Source organism: Nannospalax galili, unplaced genomic scaffold, assembly GCF_000622305.1.
Source record: "Nannospalax galili isolate Female #2095 unplaced genomic scaffold, S.galili_v1.0 scaffold113, whole genome shotgun sequence".
NCBI lineage: Eukaryota > Metazoa > Chordata > Mammalia > Rodentia > Spalacidae > Nannospalax > Nannospalax galili.
Genome location: NW_008335444.1, coordinates 3,841,737 through 3,864,598, shown reverse-complemented (window position 1 = coordinate 3,864,598; position 22,862 = coordinate 3,841,737). Strand labels below are relative to the sequence as shown.

General features: G+C 40.9%; 1 protein-coding gene across 6 annotated transcripts in view; it reads right to left on the bottom strand.

Annotated features, from left to right (window-relative positions):
- The window catches only part of Camsap2 (calmodulin regulated spectrin associated protein family member 2), a 136,732-nt gene extending 129,400 nt beyond the window's left edge, over nucleotides 1-7,332 (bottom strand). For all 6 annotated transcript variants that reach the window (XM_017797438.2, XM_017797439.2, XM_008830269.3 and 3 more), the window contains exon 1: nucleotides 7,173-7,332. In XM_017797438.2, coding sequence (XP_017652927.1) covers nucleotides 7,173-7,311 — 139 coding nt within the window. In that variant the 5' untranslated portion in view covers nucleotides 7,312-7,332. The remainder of the gene's footprint in view (nucleotides 1-7,172) is intronic.
- Between the last annotated feature and the right edge of the window lie 15,530 nt (nucleotides 7,333-22,862).

Here is a 22,862-nt window from a genome sequence, read left to right as displayed (position 1 = left end):
ACCAGGCATAGAAGTACAGAATACAACTATGGGGGTTACAGAAGGAGCTCAGGCCCGTAACTACTGCTATATCCCTAGTGTCTACTATCATTGCTATTCAGAAAAAAAGGAAATGGAATCAAAGAATACTTCAGGATAACACCCCAGAAAAGAATGGAGTAGAGTATGTGGTAGAAAACTGGGAGAGGACCACCTAAGCCTTTAATTTAAAAATACGTTGATGAGTCAGTGTTTAACAGGAAAAACAGAGGCTGGAAAGATGGTTCAGTGGTTAAGAGCATTGGCTGCTTTCTCAGAGGACCCAGGTTCAATTCCTAGCACCCACATGGTAGCTAACAACAGTCTAATTCCAGTTCCAGGGGAATCTGATGCCCTCTTCTGGCCTCCACAGGCACTGCATGACACATAAAATAATTAAAAAATAAAAAATAAAATATTTTTAAAAGGAAAAACTATTTGAGTCTAAAGATGGGAAATTACTAAATGTGATAATGAAATGATTTCTCAGCTGAAGCACTAAGCATAGTAATTCATTTAAGTATTTTTTTTTAATTGACTAATTGAAGGGTTCACAAACTATCCAAGGGAAACTAGATCCACTGAGGAGACCCCAAAATGCTAAATAAATGTATTTATTTCTGTACTAATGAATCCAATATAAATAAGCATGGTAAACAACAAAAAGATTTTTAAACTTTGCAAAAAAACTGTAAGGTTGACTTATGAAAGATTTTCATTGTTTTATAAGCTTTCACTATACTGTAAAATTGTAAGAAAATATAGGAAGAATACAATATGGATATTAAGATGTACATCATCATAAAAGCTTAGACTACTGTTGGTTCCACTGCCAACAAGCTGGATTATCAGAGAATTTGACTAACCCTTGTAAGCCAGTTTTTTATTTATAAAAAAAATGAAAGCTATCATATTTCCTGTTTTTTATTTGAATATAATTTACACCTTATAGTACAAAATACATTTTGATTGATTGATTGATTGATTGATTGATTGATTGATCTTTTTGAGACAGATCTCCCTGTAGCTTCAGCTGGCCTGGAACTCACCATGTAGATCAGGCTGGTCTCAATCACAGAGATCTTCCTACCTCTGCCTCTGGAGTGCTGGGATTAAGGGCGTGGACTACCACACCCAGCCAAGATACCTGTTTAACTCCATAAATATGTGTTACAAGTTTTACAGCAGTGCTTCACATCTGGCACTATCTGGAAACACTTTCACTGTCATGTCTGAAATGAAGGCAGGGATAGAAAGAATATTACCAGCATTTGGGCAAAAGCTAAAGATGCTGATAAAATCCTACAATGAACAGGACAACCCCAAAGAACAAAAAATGATCTGGTAAATAGTTCTGCAGTTGGGAAACTCTGATTTTAAGCCTTAGATGAAGAAATTAACATTAAGAGTTACTCAACAGAATTGTTCTCAGAATTAAAAGAGAAAAATGCTTAGAATAGTAATTAGCACAAAGTACATATTATAATAAATTAGTAATAGTATTTATTTTAATTCAATGTATTTAGGATAATTTGACTACTACAAGAAATACCAAGCCTTGTTGTGTCCTATTTTGCTGGATTTCTCAGACAAGGTATTTGGCCTTATACACCAAACTCGAGAATTTCAAAAACAAATCTGCCTTCCATTCCTCCTTGCTGCTTTCTCTCTGAACTGGCATCATGATTTACCCTCCCATTCACTAAGTCTCAAATCAGGTAACCATATCCCCCTAAAACTTCAGGTGGTCATGTCCTCTTACACAGTCTCTTTTCTCTAAAGCCACCACACTCAAAATTCAGTCCTTCACAAATACTGGGGATTAAACTTCTGCAGCATTTCTTCTATCTTTTGCTCCTTTTCTACTCCTTTGCTTTCCTTCTACTCATGTAAAATAGGAGTATGGACTCCAGTCAGATTTCCCTGGTTTTAATTTCAGTTCTATTAGCCTGGTGCCTGTGGATGAGTTCCTAACCCCACAGGTTTCATTTTCTTTATCAGTAAAACTGGGATGATAAATTAAAATTTCTACTCATAAGGCTATCATGAAGAGTAAAATGAGATGTTATGTGTACAGTGTGTGACACACAGTAACTGCTCAATAAACGTTAGCAGATTTATTATCATTCTACCCCACTTTGAGGCCTTATCACCTCTTGCCCAGACTCTTGCAATAATGTCCAACAACGGCCTCTCTGTTCTAAGTTATGCTTTTACCAAAAGGCTACCTACTGCTCTCAGGATCCTCATAAATATGTGAGATGAACTGTAACAAGATATGCCTATAACAGCAATGATTTTATACCACTTAACTAGATGAAAGAAGGAAAATGAGGGGCCGAGAGATGGCTCAGAGTGTTTGCTGCACAAGCATGAAGACCTGAGTTTGAATCCCCAGCAACCATGTAAAAAGCCAGGTTTGGCAGTGACGTGTACCTGTAATCCTAGTACTAAGGAAGCTGAGACAGGAAGACCCCTGGGGCTTACTGCCCAGCCCGTCTAGCCAAATAGGAAAGCTGCAGGTTGAATGAGAGACCCTGTCTCAAAAAAAGTAGGTGGACAGCCTATAAGCTCCACAGGCACATGCACACTTGAATGTGAAACCACACAAAAAAAGGAGATAGCTACTAAGGTTAAAATGATACATTGACACTAGAAAATGAGTCTTGAGGTGGGCATGGTGACCCACACTTGCAATCCCAGCATTCAAGAGGCTGAGAAAGGAGGACTGGCTTGAGTTCCAAGCTATCAGAGCTACATAGCAAGAAATCTGTCTCAAAAAACTATGGGGGGGGGCGGGGGTTGAGCTGGAGATGTCTCAGCAGTGAAGAGCATTGGCTGCTCTTAAAGAAGACCTGATTTCAAATCCCACATGGCAGCTAACAAAACTGTCTATAAGTGTGCGATTGTAAGGTTGTGTCTATGTGAGTGTGGGGGTGTGTGGGAGTGCTCAAATTCCATGTAAAGAATTCAAGAACTGAATAGGGAAATTAGTCCCAAGAAAAAATACACCTATCACTTGTCAGAGGATATAAAGCAATCTCAGTTACATCACTGCTGAAATGTATTAAGCCTTTCAAATATAGTAGTGGACATCACACAGTTTAACTTCCTCTGCTGTAATTTATTTAAAGTAACTAGACTATCTATTGATTGTTGCAAATTTATCCACATAAACTTATTTTTCATTTAAACAAAACTATAGTTGCATTCTTCCAAAAAAATAAACCATTAGTCTGGGGCACCTGTAATTCCAGCATGCCTAGAATCCCGATTCCAAAAGCAGAGGCAGAGGCAAGAGGATCAGGGTTCAAAGTCATTCTTTGGCTACATGTGACCTCAAGGCCAACTTGGGCTACATGAGACCCCACATATCAAAAACAAAAACAAACACCCCCAATAAGGTTTTTGGAACATGTAAATACTACTCCATATCTCCTTCCTAGGTATCACAATGCTAATGATTGTTTTTTACAATTCAATTCATTCTTTTTATCATTTTAAAATATTTTTTTTATTTTATGTGTATGAATGTATTGCTTGCACGTGTGTAAGTGCACCCATGTCATGCAATGCCTGTGGAGGTCAGAAGAAGACATCAGATCCCCTAGAACTGGAGTTAATGAACAGCTGTTGGCTGCCATGTGAGTGCTGAGAATGAAACCTGGGTCTTCTGCAAGAGCAGTCAGTGCTCTTAACCACTGAGCCATCTCTGCAGCCCCTGATTATCACTTTAAATGACTTTCCAAACATGTAGTTCTTTTTTCTTTTTAATGTGTATGTTGTGCAATGCCCACAGAGGACAGAAGAGGCTATTGGATCCCTGGAACTGGAGTTACCCACAGTAGTTAGCTGCCATGTGGGTGCTGGGATTTGAACCCTGGTCTTCTGCAAGAACAGCCAGTGTTTTTAACCACTGAGTCATCTCTCCAGCCCCCAACATGTAGTTCTAAAACAGATGATTTTTTTTTCTATATCAAAAGTTAGAATGGAGCCGACAGGATGGCTCACTGGGTAAAGGAGCTTGCCACCAAGCTTGACAACCCAAGTTTCATTCACAGGACCCACATGGTAGAAAGAGAGAGAGAATCAACTTCCACAAATTGTCCTCTGGGTTCCACCCAGGCCCACATATGTCATTTTTAAGTTAGAGCATTTCTGAAGGGAAAACAAACAATGTATGCCACTGTTAAGAGAGATTTTAATAATTATCCTTAAAAGTTGGGTTAATATTTTGAGTAAGTGAATACAACTGGGTAATCACTTTGAAATACTTGTCCATTAACCTTGTGTGTCTGCAGCAAACAAAAATATTTCAAAATTTAGTATCTTACCTTTTTTCTATTCACATCATATAAATTTGTTTTGAAAGACTATCAATAGGGGCTAGAGAGATGGCTCAGAGGCTAAGAGCCCTGGCTGCTCTTGCAGAGGACCGAGGTTTGATTCCCAGCACCCACATGGTGGCTAACAACTGTGGGTAACTCCAATTCCAGGGAATCCGACGCCCTCTTCTGACCTTCGCAGGTATTGCACAATATGGGTGCACTTAACATACCAGCAGGCAACACTCATTCACATAAAATAAAAAAAATTAATAATATTTATTTTTTTAAAAAGAAAGACTAAGCTGGGCATGGTGGCGCACACCTTTAGTCCCAGCACTCAGGAGGCAGAGGCAGGCGGATCTCTGTGAGGTCAAGGCCAGCCTGGGCTACATAGTGAGTTCCAGGACAGCTGGGGTATAGGGAGACCCTGTCTCATAAAGAGAAAAAAAAAAAAAAAAAAAGACTGGGGCTGGAGAGATGGCTCAGCGGTTAAGGACACTGGTTGTTCTTGCAGAAGACCCAGGTTCGAATCCCAGCACCCACATAGCAATTAACAACCGTCTGTAACTCCAGTTCCAGGGGATCCAACAGCCTCTTGTCCGCCGGCATTGCGCAACACAGGCGCACTTACCTAAACACAGGCAATACACACATACACATAAAATAAAAATAATAAAATATTTTTAAAAAACACTTTCAATAAAGCAAAGTAAAGTGGACATGGTGGCACACATCTCATCCTAGCACTAGAGAGGCTGAGGCAAAAGGATTGCCATGAGTTCAAAGGCCAGGCTAGACTCCATAATAAGACCAGGGATAGTCTCAGAAAAACAACACACACACACACACACACACAGCATGAACAAATACCATTTTAAAGAATGAAGGGATTCCTACTAACTCACTCTCTTCAGATCTTAGTCATTACCTTTTTATCCATGCCAAATGCTGCCCTGGTTTCCTCCTGTTTAATTGTGGAACACATCAGAGTTGTGAGTCCTCACGTAAAACATAATGCAAAGCACTGCTGAGTGCCCGGCCATCAGATTCCATCAGTAATACATTCCTTACACTTCCTTTTTTTTAAAGTATGTTCAATGAGTGTTCAAGTACTCCAAATCTAGTAACTGGCCTGACATCCAGAAAGTGGGCCAGTTTCTGCTTATAAGTCTTTGTGAGAATGCACAGCAAAATATTCACCCATGTACTATAAGCAACCTGTCAGTTTCAGATTGAAAAAAAATACTCCTGACTCCCTGTCTTCCATGCTCCACATAGGTTAATTATACATTTTCCATTTTTTCTAAATACTCGAATAGCCTCATTTGTTCTTCAAATGGATGTTTGATGTACTACTTAAAACTAAAATACTCTATTGCCATCATTTATATCAAATTTAAAAAACCAATAGTATCTGCTTCCTATTATACTCTATAGACATCTAGCTCCAAAGAAATCTTTCAAGCCGGGCATGGTGGTGCACGCCTTTGATCCCAGCACTTGGGAGGCAGAGGCAGGCGGATCTCTGTGAGTTCAAGGCCAGCCTGGTCTACATAGTGAGTTCCAGGACAGCTGGGGCTACAGGGAGACCCTGTCTCAAAAAGACCTCCCCCTCAAAAAAAAGAAATCTTTCAATTTAAATTAGTTCAAAAGACATTCATTCCTGTTGTCAGTTCAATATCAAAGTATGGGAATTCAAATAACATAAGCTGACATAAACATAAAATTACAGTCCTATGAAATTTCCTTCAAAATTAATTAAAATAATTTTCTAAATGGGGAAATTCATCTATTATTTAACCAAGATATACAAGTCCAAAAACACTCACCTATGTGTAAGGTTAAACAACAAAACTGAACTAAAACATTTAGCCACATATTTTCAGTCCTGAAAGTGGAAATCAGTCATCCTCCAAAAACCACCCAGAGAAAGTTTTCTAAGCACTAAAGAACTTTTCTAATTTTTTTTTTGCATTCCACAACATGGGCTGCTAAAGAAACAGCTAAGGAATTACAGCAGGAGGCCCTTTTCCTGTTATTCTGCAAAGACTGGGTTATGCAGGGAGTGTTTAATTGCCCCTGTACTACAGGATTTGTCTCAACAGCACGTGCCCTCTTAAAAAAAAAATTCTACTCAGAAAAAAAAAAAAAAAACCTCAAAATAGAGGGAGTTTTTGTTTCTTCCAGTTTATGAAGCCAAAAATACATCTGGAAAAAAAAGGAGTATGCTTCACTGATAGAGAGTTAAAAGAGCACCCTACAGTCAGAAAACTAAAATTGGTTTTAATGGATGGTCTGGTCAGAAATGTGTGCGGAGGGCTGACACAGGAATAAGGAATGACAGCAAAAATGAACAGTGCACTTCAGCAGAGACCACCTTTCATCCTACAGAGCCTGAATAGCCGCCACCATTACAGATGTCAAAATCAATATAGTGCCACGGACCATCCGCCTTCTTCCAGTAATAAAGGAACTAAAGAAACAGATTCCTTGTTCGAATAATCACAATTATGACTAAGAAAGAACTGTATGCAGCATGATGAAAATACCACAAGCCATTCTGCAAAAACACAACTATTGCTCGCTGAATTTAAACACACTCTGTCTCTGTCTCTCTCGCTACCCGATGCAAGGAATCTGGCCAGATCCTCCTGATCATTCAAGGGCAGCCCAGGCAGGAGCCGACCTGGTAGGCTTGCGTTCCCCTAGTCTCCACCACCTCCCTGAACCTGTGCGGGAATACACGCACGGAGAGGGGCTGGAATCAGGAACAAAACCCGGGCTAAGGCCACCACCGGGAGGAAGAGGAAGGGAACACACCATTACCTGTCCCAAAGGCTTTGGCTACCAGCCAGGCCAGATTGCAGGCGATTTTGGCCCTGGAGAAATCATAGTGGTCAAAGGGTTTGATGGCTGGAACAATGAAGGTCTTTCTCATCTCCCTGGGGTCTGCAGCATCCCCCATCTTTCTCCGCGGCGGCAGGGGATGGCGGGACGCCAACCTTCACATGGTGTGGCGGGGCGGGAGCTCCCCCGTGCGCCGCCGGCCCCGGGACATAGGACCGAGGCGCCCAGCCCGCGGCCGCCTGCCGGTCCCGCCGGTCCTCCGGGCCGCGAGCTAGAGGGGCCGCCGCGCCTTTGTCTCGATTAGTCACACGGGGAGGGAGGCGGCTGCGAGGGCCCGGAATGTTCTGGCGGAGGGAGTCCAACAATCACGTTGTGGAAAATGTCCCCGCCATGGCGATGCCCGCACGCCCGGCCTCCTCCCGGCCTCCCCTCGGGCCGCGGATGCGCGTGGCGGAGGCGGCCACCCAGCGCCGCCGGGCCGAGGCCGCGGGAGCGGCTGAGGAAAACGTCAAAATCCCCGAGGCGCGCGAGCCGCCCGCGGCCCGTCGCTCCCTCCGCGCGCCCCGCGTCGCCAGCCGCCGCCCGGTTCTCGTCCCCGCTCCCAGGGAAGCGGAGGCCTGGAAGACGTCACCAGCTGGGGCTCCGGGCTCTGGCCCTATCAGGTCTGTCCTTGTATTTTCCTCTCGCCTCTTGCTGCCCGGCGGCTGGCTCCCCCTCAGCCGCCGCCGCCGCTGCGGTTTTCCGGCTGCGGCACTGGATAGAGAGAGCAGATTCCGAAAATGAGCATGCGCCCTGGCGCTCCCGCCCCCGCCCCCGCCGCTTCCTCGCGCCGTCGCGATCCAGGCACGCAGCCCCGCGCACTGAGCATGCCCAGCCTCGCTCCCGCCCGCGCCCACTCGGCCGGGCTGCCCTTTAATCATCGCTTAGGAGTGCCCGCTTGAGTGGACATCCTCCACATCCCTGGTTTTGGGCTGCTGCTGCTTAACAATACTGAAAGAGGACAGGGAAGGAAGGGAGGGGAGAGAGACCTGGCGGTAGCCTTACACGCTAGTTAGTGGTTCAGCCAAAAGTATTTATTTCAAATGCTGAATGTGTCACAAACATATTATTGCCAACATGACTTACATACTCGCAGTAACCCTGAGACAGAGTTGTCACTTCTGTGGACCACGGAATTAAGAGACGGATGCAGTGAGTTCAAGCATCCCTGGGCTTTAACTAGGATTGAAGGTCAGATTTTAAAGTTCCAAACCTGTATTAATTTTATCATATCCAGATTCTAACTTGATGCCCCAACGTTAGCTTTCTAAGTGAGGGGGCAATCTGTCAGTACCTTCTGTCCCCTCACAAAAACAGAAATCCTTTCACAAAGCAAAAACAACACCCTTCATGACCTGTCTATAGGAGTTCATTTTGCTTCCCAAGTGGGCTGCTTTCTTAGACCTATGCCTCCTCACTAATTGTTCCTCTGTCCATCTGACTTCTCAGTCTTCAAAGCTCTTCATGTAGTCACTTCCTCCAGGAAGCCTTCTCTGATAGTTGCTGCCAACTTGCCAAGCAGAGCTAACACATAGGTACTTCCCCTATAGTTCTCAGGGCATTGTATTGTATGTCATTTATGTCAAAACACTTGTCAGGTTCTTGTTAAGTCTTGTTACTAATTTTGGAAAGCCTGTGTTGAAGGTGTGTGTGTGTGTGTGTGTGTGTGTGTGTGTGTGTATACACATATATGTGTATGTATACTAAATTGGGTGGGACAATAAGGTGAAAAGGGGATAAGGGGAAAGATTCTAAATACCAAATTGTATAAAAATCACAAAAGTTCAATTTAGAAAAAAAAAGTCAGGCTAAAGAGACGGCTCATTGGTTAAGAGCACATGATACTCTTTCAGAGGGTCTGATTCAGTTCCCAACACCCACATGACAGTTCACAACTATCTGTAACTCCAATTCCAGGGGATCCAACATCTCTTTTTGGCCTCAATGGGTGCCAGGCATGCACATGGTACACATACATACATGTAAGCAAAGCATTCACTCCCATAAAATAATAAATGAATTTCAAAAAAAGCCCACCACTTATTATATTATATGCCAAGCACCAACTCTGTCTTACATGGATGGCATGATCTATTTCCAGCACCTACATGACTCCCAACCCCACAGTAGTAGCTCCAATAATGTCTAGGGAGAAAGCATGAATGTTATTGTAGTTAACACTTAACTTGCTAATTCCTCACCTCTTATTTTAATACATTGTCCAGTTTAAATCATATAATCCCATGTTATCTTCATGTTACAAATGAGAAAGCTTAAATCTCAGGAAAAAAAAAAGTTAAATTGCAGAACTAGTGAGTGTAGATTCACAGTTTGAACCAAAACTATCTTATTCCAAAGCCCATACTTTGTACCACTGGCCTCCCTATGAAATGTGAGGGAGGAGCTCTGGACCCTATAATCTAAAAGGGTAGCTCCATCAGCAAGCCTCTCCCTTTTGATTCTGTTTAATCCTCACAAACACTCCTCCCTGAACCAAATAAGGCACTGCAGATAAGCCCTGCTAACATGTGCTGCAGGAAAAGAATGCCAGGGAGAATAATAATATGCCATAGGGTGATTAGCATTTTTTCAGTAATTAATAGGAGTTTTCTCATGGGCAAGGCCCTTTGTAAAATTAACATATAAATGCTAGTTGTCAAAGCACATTCATATGATAACTAATTTCCAAATCTTTTCTATGAAATACGTGCTCTTTATCTTCCAGTTCTAGATGCAGGATTGAGGATCATAGAGATTAAGTGGCATGATCTAGATTTCTTGCTCAATTTGTATCTGACTCCTCTGGCTTCAAATCAAACTGGGTCTTCTGTCTTTACTCCTCAGGTACTTTTCCCCAGGCTCTTTCTTTCTCTCTCTCTCTCTCTCTCTCTCTCTCTCTCTCTCTCTCTCTCTCTCTGGACTGTGGCTGACACATACACAAATTAACAGAACACCATGTAAAAGTGGTGCATGTTGTAAGAGAGAAAAACTACAAGAACATTGTAAGTGTGGGATGGGGGGACTAGGAAGATTTCTCAGAGACTTCTATTATATCTAATATTCTTAAATCCAACTTCAACTGGATTCTAGCACATACAAATCAAGTTAATCTATAGCCTAGGAAGGTTGAAAAGAGATTCTGAAGTAGTATTCTTGTTATTATAGTAATCTACAAGCAAATGGAAGATTCTCAAAGCCAGAGACTAGGCCTAGTAACTTCATGTTCCTTGTGATCTAGGCCAGTGCTTTGCTCAAAGAGGGTAAATGCTAGTTGAATCTCACTGAAAACTATTTCAACCTAAATAAGCTGGATGAGGAAGAAAAGAAAACAGACTGTTGTACTGACTTGTGCCTTGATTCAATGGTAATACTTTAGTAAGGATAGCATTACTGTGACCCCAGTTGGGAAGGAGTATATTTAGGAATGGGAAGGGGGGTAAATACCAAAACAATGAGCAGCTTTTACTTTCAGGGAGGCTGTGAAACAACATGGGGTCATAGTAGGAGGCCATTATTAACAGGGAAACACCCTGAGTATAAAGAAAGAGGATTCATTTTCAGGGCGGCAGACACTCTAATAGGGTGTTCTTTGTTACACTTTCAGAATGATCCTTTTTAAAGCTGGAAATCTCTGCAGTCTATCACTGCCAAAAAGAAATGTTCTCCTCTGCCTCCTGAAGATAACTGACTGCTTGAAATGGAAACAACACCCAGTGATTCTTTGGGCCTGCTCATCCAGGTGCACAGGACTTTTTTCTTTCCAGGTCTGGGGTCTCAGTACGTTAGGTGACAGTGACTCTTTTTCCCACACAGGCAACCCTCCCCTCTCTATCTCATTTCTCTCCTGTTTCCTGGAAATCTTAAAATGCAAAGCAAACTTCCTTCCTTATGGTCATCTTCTAGTTAAACCTTTGAATAGATTTATTATAAGTTCATTCATTCATTCACCAGTCAGTATTGAGGGAGCATCCAAGTGCTGAGGATTTATTGTTGAAGAATTCAAGCTGAAGAAGCAGCTTACTAAATTGGGTATGGTGGCACAGGTCTATAATCTCTCTCAGCACTTGGGAGGGCGAGGCAAGAGGGTTTGGAATTCAAGGTCATCCTTGGCTACATAACGAGTTCTAGGCTAGCCTGAACTCCATGAGACCCTGTATCAAAAAACAAAAAGAAGAGGGGGGAGGAAGGAAGGGCAGCAAATTCTTAGTGAGAAAATATGTAAATATGGAGACCCTAAGGACTGAGTAGCCCAGCTCACCTTCATTGTTGTGCCTATGTCTCCAGTGCTTAGAAGCCTTGTTATTTTACCCATAGAAATATTCAGTGTAGGACTGGGGATGTAGCTCAGTTGATAGATGTTTGCCAAACATGTAGGAAGCCCTGGACTTGACCTTCAGCATAGAGTTTAGTGGTGCATACCATTAATCCTAGTACATGGGAGGGGGAGGCAAGAACAGGAGTGCAAGGCCATCCTGGGCTATATAGTTTAAGGTCAGTCTAGGCTATATGAGACCCTATCTTGGGGTCTCAAAGGAAAGGTATGGAGGTGGAGAAGAGAAGAGAGAGATCATGTGTTCATTCAGAAGGGAAGAAATATTAAACCAGGATGCACTACAGCAGACCTGATATTATTTTAAGTAGAAAGAATATATGCATATATACTATATATCCACTCATTGTTACTTGCAGTGACAGCAGCTAGCACTACTGGGTACTTCCTCTGCATCAGGCTGTGTTCTACATATAGTAACTTAATTTTACAGTCCTATTGTCTTTTAGTAGATGAAATCACTGGGCAGTAGGCTTAAGTAATAGAAGACATTAGAATTTGAAACTTAAGAAGCTAGAATATGCTGGGAGTGGTGGCACATGCCTTTAATCCCAGCACTTGGGAGGCAGAGGCAGGCAGATCTTTGTGAGTTCGAGGCCAGCCTGGTCTACATAGTGAGTTCCAAGACAGCTGGGGTTACAGAGAGACCCTGTCTCAAAAAGACCAAAAAAAAAAAAAAACCAAAAAAAGAGAAGCTAGAATATAAGTAAAATTTAAACCAACTAGATTAAGACTAGAAATTGGAGATACAGGTCAGTTGTAGAGCACTCAATATGCACAGGGCCCTAGGTTTGACTGTGAACGTGTGCATACATGCACGCCCTCACCCACACACACAAAATGATCAAGTTATGGGATGTGAGGGAATGCTTAGGTAAGCGATGACAATAAGGGACTTAGTTAGCTGTGTAACACCTCTGATAAGCCAATATGAAAGAGGCATCTGTGCTGTGTGTCATTTCTAGAGAGAGTTCTGGCTTTCATCTGAAAAGCTAACCAACTTTTATAAGGATTACTTCATCAGCCTTCACAACAATTCAAACCAGTGTGGTATGATAGCAAATGTATGCCTGGAATGACTGAAGTACAGACATAGAGCTTCCCAGAGTCACACAGTGAGTCAGTGTCTACACCAAACACAGAAACCTGGCCCTGCAGGTCCCAGGTATGGCACAGGGATTCCCACAGGTCCTAGGACATTGTTCCTTTATTCCTTGTGCAAAGCAACACTCCTGAGCCTCCAATAATGGGCAAAGCTGCCATCATTTTTAAACACACTGAAGGCAGATAAAACAGGTAGGAGTTGGGCATAGTGGCACATGCCTTCAATCCCAGCACTTGGGAGGCAGAGGCAGGTAGATCTCTGTGAGTTGAGGCCAGCCTGGTCTACATAGTGAGCTCCAGGTCAGCTGGGGCTATAGGAGACCCTGTCTCAAAAATAGACCCAAAAAAAAGTAAAACAGTTAGGTGGAAATGCCGGTCCTTGGACAGGACTCTATATTAAACTACACCCATCCAGGGCTCGGGGACCACTGCAGAAGAGGGGGCAGAAAGATTTTAAGAGCCAGGGAGGAGGTACATGACCATATGGAAACAGAGTCCTACAAGCTCCTGGGACACTGCTCATATGATTCTATGGCAATGGTATCAGCATGCACAAGACCCATGCAAACTCAAGCAGACAAAACCCCAGCATAGAACTGGAGAAATGGATGGCAAAGTCTGTGAGGTCTAGAGTGAGTTATAGAATGGCATCTAGTAAACTAGGAAGATTTTTCTTTTTATCAGCTTAGAAACAACCCCCATGTCCAGCAGTACAGGACTGATCAACTACAATGTGCAGTATGTAGAGAACCACTGTGGATATGCAGCAATCTCCAAAACTTCAGGTGGTCAAGTAAAAGGAGACTGATGCAGAACAGTTTCAGTATGACTATGTATATATATTTTTTTCAGTATGACAATATTTATATGAAATATTCATTAGTTGGGGATGTAGCTCAGTAGTAGTACTCTTTCCTAACCCACATGAGGCCCAGGGTTTGAGTCCCAGCACTACACAACAAACAATATGTGAACTACTCTGGATACTTCAGGGATGCACCAGGAACTAGAGAAGAGGACCATTTTTTGGTAGCTTTTGATTCATTTTTAGGCCTACGCACTTTATCCAAAATAGGTTTTAGCTGACATTTCCCTCTTTCTTGGAAATCTTCTGCTCCTATGGTACTGCTAAGCCATTCTCACAAAGTCATTACACAATACCATGTTGTGACTCTTGTGCTTTTGTTCTTTGGCCTCTGTGGCATGCAGTACTTACGAGTGCCCCTTTTTTCTGAAATCGGTCTTCTGGCAGGTTCTGTGGCCCTCTGGTCAGCGCCTAGTTCTCTCATTTTTCAATTCCCTGTCTGCTACCTTTCTAACCTTTTTTGTTTGCTTCCCTGCTCAGTAGAGGACTTGCTCAAGACTCAATTCTTTTCCTCCTTCCTCTTTTCTCCCTCTCTTGGCATCATAGTGAACTCTTTTAAGGTAGTAGAATTTTTGAAACAGGGTCTCTAGATATAGCCCAGGTTGACCTTGAACTCTCAGTCTTCTGCCACTTCCCCAGTGCTGGGATTATAGGTGTGCACCAACACACAGGCTTTCACAATGACTCTTTGTGGTCAACTCTTTCCACATAGGCCAGCTCTGATGTGCATCTCCGCTCCTGACACCCCTCCTAACTTCTTAAGCCTGCTGCATATTTTCACCCAACAACAGTTCTAGGATATCAAATTCAACAAGATTTGAGATGGCTCAGTGGTTAAGAGATCTTGCTGCTCTTGAAGAGGACTGGAGTCGAGTTCTTAGTACCCAGGTTAGATCTGATATCTTCTCCTGGCCTCTGAAGGCATCTGCATACACATTAAATAAACAAAAATAAATCTCAAAGCCAGGTATGGTGGCACGTGCCTTTCATCCTGTAACTCAAGAGGCAGAGGCAGGTGGATCTCTGTGAGCTCAAGGCCAGCCTGGTCTACATAGTGAGTTCCAGACCATCAGGGGCTATAGGGAGATCCTCTCTAAAAGAAAAAAAAAACCCACCAAATAATAAAAATAAGATAAAATAAATCTTTTTTACAAAGTTTCTCACTTCCACTTACTCATTTCCATTCCTGAACATTTCTCGTTTGCTTTCACTTTCACTCAGTTTCTAAACTCTTTTGAATTTATGGGTTAGCACATTAATCTTCCTAAACCTGAAGGGGCAAGATTCAACAAATACCCACAGTCAGGAAACTAGTGAGTTCAGATGTGTGTACCAGACCTTTGTCCTTCTACATCTTATTTAATTCAGTCATAAGCAAGCATGTGGAATAGATGTTAAATTCATTTAATACATGGTAAACCAAGGCTCAGTGGGACTGAGGAAAATCTCAAAGTTTCATGAGAAGAGCAGCACTGATGCACAAACTTTTGGCTCTTGATTTCTAGTTCTAGAATTGTCCCGCCCCACCTCCCTGTTGCTTACCAGATAACAATTGAAGCAAGTTCCTCTATAAAGTGGCTTGTCTTTACCCTCGTGTTTCCCCAGTATTCACCTGTACCTATGAAGCCAAACTAGTCCCAGGACCTTGAACATACTTAATCCTCTCCAGGACTTATTGATGTGGCTAATTACATTGATCTTACCATATGATGCCCTTTGAAAGAACATGAGCTATTGAAGAACACGAGCTTTTCATCTTTCAATATTTACCTTCAATGCCACCTCTTCTATGAGGCTGTCCTTGTCCTGCCCTTGGCTTTCACCACCTATCTTTTATGCTGTGGTTTGTCATCCATTACCTCCTCTCTCTCTCTCTCTCTCTCTCTCTCTCTCTCTCTCTCTCTCTCCCATAAGGGAAGAGGCAATCTTATTCTACTTAATAATCAGGAGTACCAATATATAATAAGCCATAGGAACTATTTGTTGAATAGATAAAAGAATCAGTGAATTAAGTTACAACAACAAAAATAATACACATTAACATACATTCTAGGGTCATGAGGTTGATCATGTAGACTATGTAGTTGTGTAGCTATTTTTCTTAATTGAAACATTCCCTCCTATAATGAAGAGGGAGGCTCATTAAGTCTTAGGAAACTACCAGCTTATGAAAATTACAAGAATCACAAGTCCCCTCCCCAGGGGTATATAAGCAGTAAGCAATTGTAGTGGAGAAGGAGACTCTGGCAGAACTGCCCATAAGTTGGAGATTCAGGGGCATAGCTTTCTTGAGTTATCAATCATGCTGAAGTGCATTTTTCTGTGATGCAGGTGCCTTTCAGTCACCTCTGCTCCTATACAACCTTAATAAACACATTGGTTCACCAAGCTAGTTTTGGATGGAATCTGGATTTTTTTGTTGTTGAATTTTTAAGAAATCTTTTTCTTTTTGCTCTGTCATGGTGCTGTACCTGAATGTTTGTTCACATTTCCACACAATAATAGATTAACTTATATAGAAATTAAAAATGAGTGATTCTTGGGGCTGGAGAGATAGATCAAGGGTTAAGAGCACTTGCTACTCTTGCAAAGGACCAGGGTTCAGTTCTCAGCACCCACATGGTGGCTTACAGCCCTCTGTAGCTCCAGTTCCAGGGGCTCTAACACCCTCTTCTGACTTCTGTGGGTCCTTACATATAGGCAAAGCATTCATACATATAAAATAAAAATAAATACAATAGTAAAAAAAGACTGATTCTCAGTGGTTCTGTGTGTGCACAACAAATAAAAAGAAAAAAATTAAAATAGTTTTTCTTTATTTTTTATTCTTTTCAGTCTTTTTGAGACAAGGTCCCCAGCTGGCCTGGAACTCCCTATATAGACCAGGCTGGCCTTGAACTCACAGAGATCTGCCTGTCTTTGCCTCTCAAGTACTGAGAATAAATGCATGTGCTATCATGCCTGGCAAAATATTTTTTCTTATGAAATAATAGTAGTTGTAGATGATGGTTGAATTGTGGTATATCCTCATTTGATATAGTAAAAATATTAATAACCTTTTATATTCTCTCCTCTCTAGTTCATTCATTCATTTGGAAAATTGATTGCTTTGTCTCCAATTTTGGAGACCATTGCTCTGATAAATGAACTAAATGACTTACTTTTGATTCGCTTTTTAAGCAAAAGTAGTTCCTAGTGCATTCAGACATACAAAGCAAAAATCTGTTATATTCTGTACTGTATGGAGATTGTTACTGTTAGGGTTTCTAACATGTTGATTGACATTGGACCAAGTCATGGCACATGGGCTAAGTTTTCTTTTTTGTGTCTAAAAATACAAATCAAGTCTTTCTTTAAAGCATTAGTTAAAAGCTATACTTAGATATTTAGAGATCTCTTTTAAAATAGACTTTGACCCATCAGCATCATAGGTGTGTCAGTTTTTTTCAGCTTGACACAAACTCAATTCACCCAGGAAAAGGAAACCTCAATTGAGGCATTGCTCCTATCAGATCTGTGGACAGTCTGTGAAGCATTTTCTTTATATTAATTGATATAGGAGGGCCCAGCCTATTGTGGGTGGTGTCATCTCTTGGCAGTATGAGAAAAGTAGCCGAGGAAGCCAGGGGAGCAAGCCAGTCAACAGCATTCCTCCGTGGTCTCTGCTTCAGCTCCTGCCTCCAGGTTCCTGCCTTGAGTTCCTGCCTCGGTGCCTTGATGGTGGACTGTGAACTGTTCGTTTCCTCTCCAATTTGGTTTTGGCCAGACTGGTTTATCACAGCAGTAGAGAAGCAAACTACAGCAATAGGAAACGTTACTTCCATTTTGTTCCTTCCATTATGACCTAAAGACAGCTGGAAAAATATGCTACCCTTCCTTGTGACATTTGATTTTTTAGTTAGGATTCCAGAAGGATTTTGAATATGTGGCTTTGATTAACAGAAACAAAACATGGGGGTTTCCTTCTCCTGACTTCCTTTTGCCATCTGTTCCCCTCCCCCTTTAATTTTCTAGATCAGAGAAATTTAACTTCCTGTTTAATTTCTTATGTTGTTCATTTAAAGGCCTTGGAAAAACCTAGAAGAGGAAAATTACAGCCTGATGCTGAGAATTAGAAAAGGCAAAAACTTGTGGCATCCAAAGTGATATTCTGTCTGGAATTTAGATAATGCAGAGTGTTATTTTGCCATATGAGAAATTCTTTTAGGTTGTTCAGAATACAAGCTGGGACTGGAGAGAAAAAGAAAGCAACAAAAGGCCTAGTGGGTTAAAGTGCGCAAAGGTCGCCCTTCCGGGTACAGACTAAAGAGGTTTCCTTAAAAATATAAGAAATCCTTGTGCTTTTGCTAATCCATTTGAAATCTATTTAGGCACATTTCTTGTGGTACTGTGAAGCATTTGTTACATTAAATTAAATGAACACAGGGTTGGAGAAATGGCTCAGCAGTTAAGAGCACTGACTGCTCTTGCAGAGGACCCAGTACCCACATGGCAGCTAACAACTGTCTATAACTCCAATTCCAGGGGATCTGACCCCCTCTTCTGACCTCTGTGGACATTGCATGACACGGGTGTACTTAAACACATGCAATCAATACACTGATACACATAAAATATTTAAAAATTAAATGAACACAATTTAAACATTTATAAATAAAATTGGGAACATTTTATTCATTTTTAAATAAATTTGAAAAATCTCAGAATTGCAAGGATGTGTGCAAAAGCAAAACCATCACGCTCCTGTGGGTGAACACCTCAATGTTACATAGAAGTGCTGGTCTGGGCTAGTCTTATTCCTGTGCATAGGACTTACTGCTTACCTTCTATGAGCCCTTAGCTTTTCTGGTTAACTTCTTAGAGGAAAGGTAGGAAAGGAAATGGGAGCAGACAGCCAGGAGCCACAGCCTGTACTCAAATATTGGCCATTTAATTATGTTTTTCATCAGGATGAGGGAAAACAGTGTAAATAACTTTGGGAACCTTTGTATAATTACTGGGAAAAAAATGCTTAAAACACGTACTTCTGGTTATAGTGGAGAACTTTTATAGTTAAAAATTCAAAAATTTTTGATGATAAAGACAATCCATATTGATTTGTTTAATGTAGAAAAGGGTGAAAACCTTCACAGTTTCATCATCCAGAGGTATTCTTTGTATATCTTTTATTCCTTTTGAATCTATATGGTATCATTTTATGCATTCTACTTATAACTTCATTATTTCATATAACAAAGGATACTAATATTCTTTGATATCAGGAAACAGTCACCTGAAAATTAATTCATAATAGAATTTCATTGTGTGAATACTTCATTTTTTACTTTAACCAAGTTTTAGGTATATTTTTGATATTTCTGTGTTTTCAGTTTTATGAGTAATGCTTTGAGGAATACCCTTATGCATATGTCTTTGCCTGTCTTACTGATTATTCTTAGATATGGATAAAATTTGTGAATGTAAATTACTGAATCATTTTTGGTTTTGTATTTACATGAATTTCTGCCCTTAAGAAATTTGGCTGTACCAAATCCATGCATACCAGCAATGTGTAGGAGTCTATTTTTAATTTTCTTTTTATTTTATGTGCATGAGTGTTTTGCCTGCATGTAAGTGTACCACGTGTGTACAATTCCCACAGAGGCCAGAAGAAGGAGGTGGATCCCCTGGAACTGGAGTTAAGTCTTCTACAAGAATATCCAGTGCTTTTAACTGCTGAGCCATCTTGCCAGACCCTCCTTGTATGTTTAAAATTTTTCTATTTTATATGTATAAGTGTTTTGCCTGCTAAGTGCACCACGTGCATGCAATACCCACAGAGGCCAGAAGAAGGCATAGGATTCTGGAACTGGGTTGTAAGCTCCCATGTGTGCTCTGGTCCTCTGCTAACTAGTTATGTTAAAGATTTCTTCATAATTTTATTTGCTTTTTTCTCATATGAAAGCAGTTTTAAAATTTCAATTAGAGAAAAATTTTATCTTTTCATAATAATTTGTGAGAGACAAATTAAGTATATAGTTAAGTATATCAACTCTCCATCAAATGCAGTCATTTCTCCCAATTTTTTAATGTCTCTCCTTCCTTCCTTCCTTCCTCCCTCCCTCCTTTCCTTCCTTCCTTCCTTCATTTCTTCCTTCCCCTTTTCTTCATTTTTGAGATAAGATCTCACTATATAGCCCAGGCTGACCCCATACTCACACAAGTCCTCCTGCCTTAGCCTTCTGAGTACAGGGACTCCAAGTATGAGCCACCACACCCAGCCTCATTTCTCTTTTAAACAAATTCATTACAGTTTTGGGGGTTATACTTGTTTTCCACAGTCAAGTGTATTAATCTTTAAAAAAAATTTTTCATTGTTTTTATATGGTGTGGGGGGGGTCAAGCCCAGGGCCTCATGCATGCTGGGAAAACACTCTACCACTGATCTGCATTCCCAGCCATTCTGTCAGTCTTTTCTTTAACAGTTTCTGCTTTAGCTATCAACCTTAGAAAGTCTTTCTTCCAGAGCCCAGCTACTACAAAGGTTATGTAAATGAACAAATAATGAGTGAATGAATGTGTTGTTACAGGTGCAATATCCCGAGACATTTAGGCACTACAGTTCCAATCCCAAGAACAACTTTACTCCATGTAACCTGCACAAAATTTTAATCAGAATTATCCTAACAAAATTAGCTATGAAGGTGGTGTTTTCAGAGTATCTTTAAACTCATTCTTTGATCATCTTTCTCTACTTTGCAACAAAACTCCCATTTTTTTTGCATTTGTTTTACTGATTTATTGAGAATACATTTATTGGCATTAATTCCTTTCTAGGTGAACTTAAAGCAGAAATTAGATTTCTGTTATATGATGTTTTTGTCCACATCAAATTGTCACAAGAACTTTTACTATTATAAGTTTTCTTTGTGGCCATTATTATGATTATTATTATTTTGGTCTTTTTGAGACAGGTCTCTCTGTAGCTCCAACTGTCCTGGAACTCACTATGTAGACCAGACTGGCCTTGAACTCACAGATATGCCTGCCTCTGCCTCCCGAGTGCTGGGATTAAAGGCGTGCGCCACCATGCCCGGCTATGTGGCTATTATTTTTAACAAAGTTAGTTTTCTTGAGTTACACTTTTATAGCTCTAATTTTGTTTTAAATGGCAAAATTCTCTAGGCAAATTATTCTTTAATCTATTACAGTGTTCACTGTGTACAGCTTAGGCCATTGCTTTTTTAAAAATATTTTATTATTTTTATTTTATGTGTATGAGTGTATTGCTTGCATCTATGTGAGTACACCCATGTCATGCAGAAGTCAGAAGTCAGAAGAGGGAGTTGGATTCCCCTGGAACTGGAGTTAAGGACGGTTAGTAGCTGCTAACAGATCACTAATCAAGAGGATGTGGCAGTGAATTGGAAGAAGGGGTCAGAAGAGTTTCTAGAGATGATGCTCAAGCAGTAATTTGAGCTCTACCATTGATGCCAATGCAAATGCCCCCTCTATGCTATTACTTTGCCCCTCTCACTAACACCCCTCTTTCTGATCTCATTTTTCTCCCTCTCTTCCTCTCCCTCCCTCGTTCTTCTTTTCCTAATCTTGCAGCAATATAGAGAGTTGTGTAAGTTGGAAGTGTAGCTTGGTGGTAGTCCATGTGCTCAGCACTCACAAGGCCTCCAGCTTCAGGAACAAGTTGTATATAAACTATTGTGGACTGTTTAGTGAAAAGGTAAAAGGTGTAAAAGATTACATGTTACCTAGCCCTTTCCAAACTCAGTTCTATGATGCATGTTTATAGGACAGATATACCCCACTCCTCTTCTCAATCTGCCTGTGTTAATCAACTTTTATAGGGAAACGCCTCATCTTGCCTCACAGTTTTAGAGGTTCCACTCCCTGATTGGTCAGCCTCATTGCTTTTGGGCCTGTGGCAAGATGGCTCACATGAAAGGCGCACATGGCAGAGCAAAGTCAGGTGCCTCATTATGAGTCAGGAAGCAAAGAGAAAAAGAGGCAGAACTTCCACAGTCCCTTCAGGGCATGACCCAGTGACCTTCCAAAGGTCCCTTCTGAAAGTTTTACCACTTCGCCATAGCAGCACTCTGACACTAAGCTTGCAATGCTTGGGCCTTGAGGACATTCAACATCCAAATTATAGCACCTCCAGCAGCCTAGTCACTCATTTTTGTGCCCATTGTGGGTAGACATCACAAGGATTCCAAATGGAATACCAATTGTATAGTTGAGTTTTAGGGAATACTTAAAATCAACTACACTACAAAAACAACTATGAATGGTCCAGTTATAGATTCTTGATTTTTTTTTATCAGTGAACAGTACAAAAAGAAGGATTGGTAAGAACTAATACTCTCTTATCAAAAAGTAAACTTGCTGATAGAGATGAGATGAAAAACTAAAAACACAGAGACTATTTGTACTGCTTTTCAAAATGTTTGCATTGGTGTGGTGAAGCTATTGACTGACTGTCCATTCTACATACAAGTCAAATATTTATAAGAGACACAAGGATCTATTTGTAGTGTATATAAAATCTTCAGACTGCTTTCATTTATTCCAGTGGCTCCCACAAATAAAGCATTTTAATTGTCATTAACTTTTCTCAATAGGTGCTTCAGCAAGCACTCACTAGGATTCATCATCTATAATGTATATTCTATCTTCGGGTAATTCATTTCAGTCAATGAACTATTTGCCACCTGGCACTTCAAACTGAGTATCTAATGGATTATATATCATTTTATGGCATGATTATATGTGATAAAACCATAAAACCTCAAAGTAGTATTGTTGTAGAACTAAATTGCAGCATGACTCTTATGGCTATCTGTTCTGAAACACAGAAACTAATTGTGGGCTGGGAATATACTATATGCTCAGTAGTAGAGTTTTTATCCAGCATGGGTGAAGTTCTGGGTTCAACCTCAGTACTGGGAAAAAAATTAATTCCAAAAATTTCACCTAGGAACCGGAGCAGAGGCTTAGCAGTTAAGAGTACTTGATATTCTGTTCCTAGCACCCACATGACAGCTAACAACTGTTCACAACTCCAGGGGATCTGACACCCTCTTCTGGACTCCACAGGCATTGCATGCACATGGTGCTCTTATACTCATAGGCAAAACACTCATACAATAAAATAAAGAAGAATTAAAAAGTTTTACCCAATGCTTAGTGTTTAAGTGACATACTATACAAGCACCTAACATGAATTAAGGGTTTGAGGATTTAGCTCAGTGACAGAACACTTGTTCAAGCAGAAGGCCTTGAGTTTCAGCTCCAGCACCAGGAGAAATAAAAAATATCACCAAAAGCCAAGGCATAA